Genomic DNA, 7,649 nt, shown 5'->3' on the forward strand with positions numbered 1-7,649 from the left:
ATACAGTTTTAATGAAGGGAAAGTAGGACACAAACACACAACACACAAACATCAGTAAACAAGCATGCAACGTGCAAAAGCTATCCTCACAATTACGTAACATAGACAGGTGCACTGCAGTGCAGGAGTTACAAACACACTGACCTGCCGTTGAAGGTGAGTTTGCCTTGGAGTCGGTCGACCCCGGCCTGCCTCTCCACAGTGGGACCGGCTGCCTGCAGAGAAAACACACAGAGCGTCTTCTTGTTAGTCAGTGAGAGACGACTAAAAGAGCAAAACAAGCTCCAACGGCACATTGGATCCGTCTAAAAGGGGAAGACTTCATGGCTGGACAAAAGACAAATGGGAGATGAAGGGAACTGTGAGAGACATGCTGGATGGATTAACCCTCTCCAATAAACATAAAGCTGTAAATGAGTGACATTAAAGAACCCGTGTTTTGATTTTGGCTTGTAATGCACCGCACCCAACATGAAAGTCTCTGCAATTTGAAAGACAAGGGAACGCATAAAGGGAATGAATGAATTGATGAGTGAAGTGATGATTGAGGGAGCTGCTAAATTGACGGATGGATGATGTACAAATAGCAATTAATATGTGAAGGCAAGAAGACAGTGTTGCCAAGCAGTGATAAATAACAATGTCACTTGGCATGGCAACCGAGAAAAAGAGAGAGAGGTGAGAAAGAGTAAACGTGAGCCAAGGGAGCTGTAATAATTACTTAATACACTGACATAGGGCTTGCATGACCTGTGTGTGTGTGTGTGACGTGTGTTTATGTTAGAGACACAGGGAGGTGAGCTCCACAGGGACGAGGTAAAGGGATGATTAATCATCTGAAACTCAACGTGTCAGTGTCTGTGCGAGCACTGAGCGCATACATGAGATTCTGCAACAAGCTATCGCTGCTCCATACGTCTGGGAGTTAACACCGTATCATGAATGTCTGGTCAGTTCACTGCAAGCAGTCACAACAGACCTGCAACAAAATGACACCTCGCTAGGGCATGAAACACATTTGGACATTTAGCTGATGTGTTTCAGTTTTTTTAGACAGTATGAAGGAGAAGTATTGATTTAATTGGTCTGTAGAGACCCAACGTCCTGATGTCACCTCTAGGCCAGCTGCTGTTCCGCTCGCTTCTGTATTTCAAAGGCTTTATCCATTTAAAACGTCAAACGGGTCCCCGTGGTTAATTATTCATATTCTGAGATAAATAGGAATCACTCGCGAATACAAATCAACAATTATTCAAATGAAAAACTACAGCTCCATTGAAATCTTACCAGTCCTGATCATTGTATCAGAATATCTGGCAAAAAATAATGAGGATCAGCATTTAATCCTAACCGCGTATGCGTCTACATGTTTATATGTGCACGTGGAGTTCTTGAGTTCAGGCGTGCACGTGTTTGCGTGGGCATATGCGGACAAACACACGCAGGTCAATAAGGCTCAATGATAGCGGTCGGCACTAATGGACTCTTAACATGACCTCTCACCCCTGACCTCTCACCGGATCGCCATGTGACCTGCACCACCTGTCAGAGAGCGGGAGAGGGAAGGAAGGAGAGAAAGAGCCAACGGATGAGTGACGGAGAGGAAATGTCAGAGAGCTGAAGAGATTCGGGTCGGGTCGAGAAACAACAGCTGTAGAGGTGAAGAAAGGGATGAAGACAGCGGCTGGTGAGGAGTTAGATGAAGGTGAGACGAGAGCCGGCAGTGAATGACAGACTGCAGATACTGTAACCATATGTTTGGGGTTTGGTGGCTTGGAAATCAATTAGTCTGGCCTAGCTGCGGATGCTGTCATGTGAGCCTAATTACTAAGAGGATGACAGGTAACATTAATTACCCTAACCTCTTTGTCATAACAATAGCCACTCATAAATTAATTGGAAAGTCTTTAGTGCTTAATTGTACGTCTCATTTAATAACTGCACGTAGATATAGTCTCCCTCTCTCTCTGTGGAAGAGCGACGCATTAATTAAAAAGAACAGAACTGTAGGCTACTTATCAAAGGGTAATTTAGAACGAGTACATGAATGTGAACAAACAAATGGGTCTCAAATCTCATTATTCATGTTAACTTTGAAATATTATAGATTTATTTAGAGGTATCTGCATTGTTTTTGCTTGGAGAATAAAATCTTAAGACTTTCTCTAAGTTACTTATTTAATCATACCATGTTATCTATAACTAGTAACTAACTAGTTATCTGAACACTAACAATTACACGTACCAACAAGCAGCCAATACCACAATCATTGCTGTTATTCTAATCCATTAGCTCAATTAAATCTCTCCCCCCCCCCAATATTACCAAAATGATAGTACCGGTATACGTAATAAATATGTTTCAAGATTGATCAGCACTCATCATTGCTTTCAGGAATTATTAATAATACTGCATCAAAATGTAAAGTCCACAAACAGCCCCATAAAGAAAAGTATTTATACACACAAGAAGCGTAGGAATAACTATTGAAAGACCTGGGAAAAAATCGAAACCATACGTATTAAATGACAAAGATGTATAGAAATATTTCGAGGACAACTGCAGTGAAAAAGATGAATAGATTAGTGTGCGGACCTTGGGACAGATCAATCGATACTCGTGAGCATTAGCGGCTCTCTAAAAACTGGAGGATAGAGACGCAGGATTTCCATTCTAACTCAATGATGGATAATCCTACCTTGAATAACTATGCGTATGTTAAATGGGCCGCGAGCATTTAGTATTCTCGGTCCAATCTAATAATTGCTTGAAAGCGGATAAAAAGAGTGAACTATTAGTGATATTGCTAATTACTGAATAACCAATCAACCTAAGTGTTCCCTGAAAACGCTCCCAGAGAGAGTAGGATAAATTCATTGTAATGCATGCTGGAAAGGTTGTGCTTACGTGTTGTATATGGTATACGTTTATAAATGTGTGTGTGCATGTGTATGTGTGCGACAGTGATAAACTAAGGTAATCTATCTTGCAGTATGTCTTTGGGGACGTGGCTGATGAATTGAAGTGAATGTGTTTTGATAAATACCACGTCAGAGACGTCTGAACCAGGAAATAAACAAAAATAGCAACATTCATTTTTTTACTAAATAAATCTAGAAATAAATAAGTTTATTTGTGTAGAACAACAATGGCTAAAACTCTATGTGTGGGTCTTTAGGTTAAGGGCAAAGGACACAACGACAATGTGTCATACTTTGCTTTTAGTTGTTTTGCTTTTTGTTCTAATGATTATATCAGAAGCATGACATTTACTTTCTTCAAGTATCATTAGTGCAAAGTGTACCTGATTCATGAACATAAGTGCAGTTCTCTAACTGTACACATACAGTAGGCATTGGGGAAAGCACAACGAGTAACCGGAAAGGTGCAAACACAAAAGAGCAGACGCATTCACGTGAAAACCAAGCGCGCACACACGCCCACACACACACAGACGCAAACTAAAGTGCTTCACTGACCAACGTCCATGTGCAAACACACCCAGGCGGAGCACGATAAATAAGTGCCACACTGCCTTATTAGTCCAGTAGTATTCTAGGTAAGAACAGATACTCCCAGCCTTATTAACGAGTGTGTGTGTGTGTGTGCATGTGTGTGTGTGTGTGTGAAAGACGGGAGACGGAAAGACGGAGTGATTTCGAGGCTTACTGTACTCATTTGTGCGTGGCATTTAGAACGGAAGAGCTGCACCAGTAAATCTTTCTGGATAGAAATGAAATAAAGCAAGGGGGGATAAGAGTAGGAGAAGAGAAGAAAGACGGAGAATTACTGCTGGAAGAGTACTTTCTTCCCCTCATCGCTCTCGCCGAAAGGCCAAGTGACAATTTGAACAATTACCCGGAGCCATTACCTCTCTCTGAACCTGGCTGGTTGAGCAGAGACAGACCTATGAGTGAGTGACTGAGGGACAGCGAAGGAGACAAAGTAAAGACAGTGACTGAGAAAATGACATATGAGGAAGAGGAGCGAGTGAAACAGAGAGAATTCTTTCATTCAAAGTAGTCACGAAATAAATGACTGCAAAATGAACCCCGACACTAAGCAGAGGGGTCTTGAATCGCCTTGTTTATTTCGGAATAACGGCCAGCTGTGCATTATCTCACTTAGTACAGTACTTACTAAAAAAAATAAAATCCATAAATTGACACACAATATTGACTTTAAAATGGTTTTATAGTTTTGAAATTATTACAGTATTACAGTATTCAACAAAGTCGTGTAAAACAAATCTCCATACACTCCATGTTTTCGGTAGTAACAGATTTGTGGTTGACTCTAATTCGGATGGTAAGTTTTTGTATTTAACAAATTGGTCCAAGTTGAAATGAGCTCACAAGTGGAGGCGTGAGCAGGAAGGATCTGATCTTAGCCTTGAGGTCTCTCGTCAGTAGCAGATTTTTTTTTTTTTTTTTTTAAAAAGGGGGAAATTACGTCCTGACGCATGTTTGAGTTATTTCTTTACGAGGCACAAACATCTGCATAGCCCGATCACAAACCGCAAACAAGTCCATAATGAGTTCGTAAAGTTATAGGGACTGGAAATGCATTTGTTCTGACTATCTAAACGTGGGACACGATGTGGGAGATGGTTAACAGCTTGCTAGAATGTTTCATTAAAGAAGCGGACCACCACAGCTGTAATGCTATGTGTAAAATGAGACAGGAAATCTGAGGAGCTAGTATGAACTGTAATAAAGAGAGAGTCCACAGCTGGCGTGGTTGAGGTCATGCAGGCACACCGACGTATAAAACACCCAGACGCACACGGTCCGGACAGGCCTGCTGTGTAATTGACACGCAGTAATATTTCATATTGACGGGCGCAGGAGTGATGGCGTGCAGCGTAAATGGAGCGAAGATGTAAGGAATGGTAGGTGGGCTCTCAACAACCTGATCTACATTCCTGAGCTTTGCATTACACCGGGTAAATAAAACTAAATAGATTAGCGCTGGCAGTTTAATATTTATTAGTGGCGAGTGCATCCAGGTGTTATTTCTGCTGAACTATGTGTCATGTCGCTGTAGGTTGTAAATCAGAAGAGATTGCTGGTCTTGTTTTTCTGGTGGATCATCATAAGACAATACCGTCAGTGCGGTTGGGCTAAATATTAAGTGTCATGAACACTCAATGGACTTCTCTCTCCGTTCGTCCCTATGCAGCCCTTACATCTTCCTCATAAACAGCCTCATCTACCTCTGGTACTTTTTCCACCTCAGTGAGGTTCAGACTGGGAGACCGGCCACCTCTGAGAACCAATCACATTCCCCAAAAGAACTGAACCTCGCAAACAGCTTATTCTACGGGGAATACGGCGGGGTTTAAAAAAAGGGATGTTTGTCCGGTGAGGAGTCCCGCGGGAGGAGGACTCACCACTCAGGAGTCCAATCAGGCAAGGAGGCCCTTTAACCGGTGAACTTGAGGGATTTATTGTGTCCAAGTATCTACAGGGACATGAAACCGTAACTATCGTAACAGAACCATGTACTCGTCAGGCAATGTGTGTCTGTGTGCACGACTCTCTAGTGTAGCTGAATTACTGAGAAGCTGTCAAAAATATGGAAGATATCGTAAAGAGGTGGAAGAGGAGGACAGAGGGGGGAAGAGGAGAGAGGTTGGTGTATTTCTTTCACACAGCAGACAGAAAAACATCCGTGGACGATAAGCATCAAATAAACTTATCTCCAACCTCCTATCAGATATGAAAGAGTAGAATCAGAAGAAGGAATAGGAAGAGAAATGAATACACAGATGGAGGAACGTTATGGCAAAGGACAGAATCAGATTAGATATGAAGTGAAGCAACTGGCTCCACAGTTAGAGAGGAAATAGGAGATGTCTTATCTTCAGAAAGGAGAAAATGGAGCAAAAGGTTAAACATCAGGCCCTCGGGTCAAAATGATGAAGCACGTTTGGAAGCTGGATTTAAATTATTAAGGTTGACACTGGACCAAGATGTTGAAAAAGTGTAACGAAGGAGGAGAGGAGAGGGAGGAAGGAGCAGATGAGAAAGTGTGTGCCCTCTACCCTTTGGAAAAACAGAGAGAGAGAAGGGATGAAAAGAGAGAAAAGCATGGAGAGAGTCATCCGTCTTTGTTAGAGGAGTGTGATGTGAAAGCATGTCTGGATTAGAGAGAACATGAGGACACCACAGGCACCACTCACCCCCCCGACCTGTTAACTCATATATTACCTACACACAGGAACACACTGCGGCCATGTGTCACAATTCACCAAACAGAGGACAAAAGTTACTTCTTACCTGTTTTATCAGTACTAACACTGGATTCAACTTTCAACTGGTTGGTTGAGATAAAACGTATGTATTTACATTTTTATATTATGTAGGTATGAGATGTATAGGCTATAATAAAACAGAGCAGTGAACCAAGTCACAAGATAATTTAATTACTTTCCACCTGATATCTGTGGAATTACTCTGAATGCTTCTCTGAATAAAACATCTTCCCCAAAGACAAATCTGTACACTTGATGTACGGTGTATAAGTGAAGCTTTCCTAGATACAGAACAAGGCCCGACTAAGGTTTCAGACATTTCTTAAATTACTTTTGGTACGGTTGGACTTCGTGAAGCACCTTTTATTTATGCCTCTATGGTCTTTATTGATTCTTTTGCGGTCATTCCAATAGAAGATACTTTTATCGGTAGTAAAACGTTAAGTATGAAAGACTATATGAACAACGTGCTACGCTCTGAGCATGACCAGCTGTGGTGTACTTCTGGATGAAAGGCCATGGGGTCATTAAAATCAAAGTGTTTACCCCCTTGGGAGTATTAATGTGCTTAGCAGTCTTCATGGCGATCTGCGTATTAGATTACGATAGCACAGTAGCGTCCGTGAGAATCCATAACGCTGAATCGATATCTTACAAAAGCCGATGAACCTTTAAGAAAAGGAAAGCTGACCAGAAGACACAAATCAGTTTGTCTTTTACACACAAAACACAACAAACTGGGCGGTAAAGAAATACATGATGACCCTTTTGCACTGCTTAGTAAACAGAAGAGTCTCTTGTTGACACAAGAGGAAAGTTTATGGGATGTCCACCATAAAGGTTTACTCTCTGGGGAGAATGAGCTAATTTCACTGCAATGTGCCAATTAGATTCTTCAAAAAGTCATTCTGAAGTAAGGCCATGCTGTTCCGAGTGGAACGAAAGAAGTAAAAATATATCTAAACGGCGGGTTACAAACTGCATCTTTTTGTCTCAGTGGTTGAGGGTCTTACCATCCCGACGGCCTCCTGATTGAGGGAGGGTCCGGTCTCTGTCGGCTGGGGGCTGAGGGCTGAGTCACTGCTGCTTCTCACCAACAGGGGGGTGTCTGGAAGAAAACACAAGGACACAAACACGTCTCATATGTGCAGGGAGCTTTGAGTGGTTTCTTTCTACTCAGGCGGAGGTGGATACCTGAAGATCAGTGACACGGTGACAATGTTTACTCTTCAAAAGTTTTTCTCTAACAGTGCCACAAATCCACAACATCTACAACTTGATGCTGAAGTGAGAATAGTGGAAGTCTGCATCTGCACTGCTTTACAATATACAGCCAGTGTCCCTGACACACACACACACACACACACACACACACACACACACACACACACA

The 7,649-nt window shown here is 42.0% G+C and overlaps 1 protein-coding gene across 1 annotated transcript in view; it reads right to left on the minus strand.

Moving 5' to 3' along the window:
• pard3bb (par-3 family cell polarity regulator beta b) overlaps positions 1-7,649 on the minus strand; it is a 168,759-nt gene that overhangs the window by 125,031 nt on the left and 36,079 nt on the right. Inside the window, exons 4-5 of the mRNA XM_031858729.1 lie at positions 7,271-7,365; positions 145-215 (exon numbers count right to left, since the gene is read on the minus strand). Coding sequence (XP_031714589.1) covers positions 145-215; positions 7,271-7,365 — 166 coding nt within the window. The remainder of the gene's footprint in view (positions 1-144; positions 216-7,270; positions 7,366-7,649) is intronic.

This window comes from Anarrhichthys ocellatus, unplaced genomic scaffold (genome assembly GCF_004355925.1).
Source record: "Anarrhichthys ocellatus isolate YVR2014 unplaced genomic scaffold, GSC_Weel_1.0 scaffold20, whole genome shotgun sequence".
Classification (NCBI taxonomy): Eukaryota; Metazoa; Chordata; class Actinopteri; order Perciformes; family Anarhichadidae; genus Anarrhichthys; species Anarrhichthys ocellatus.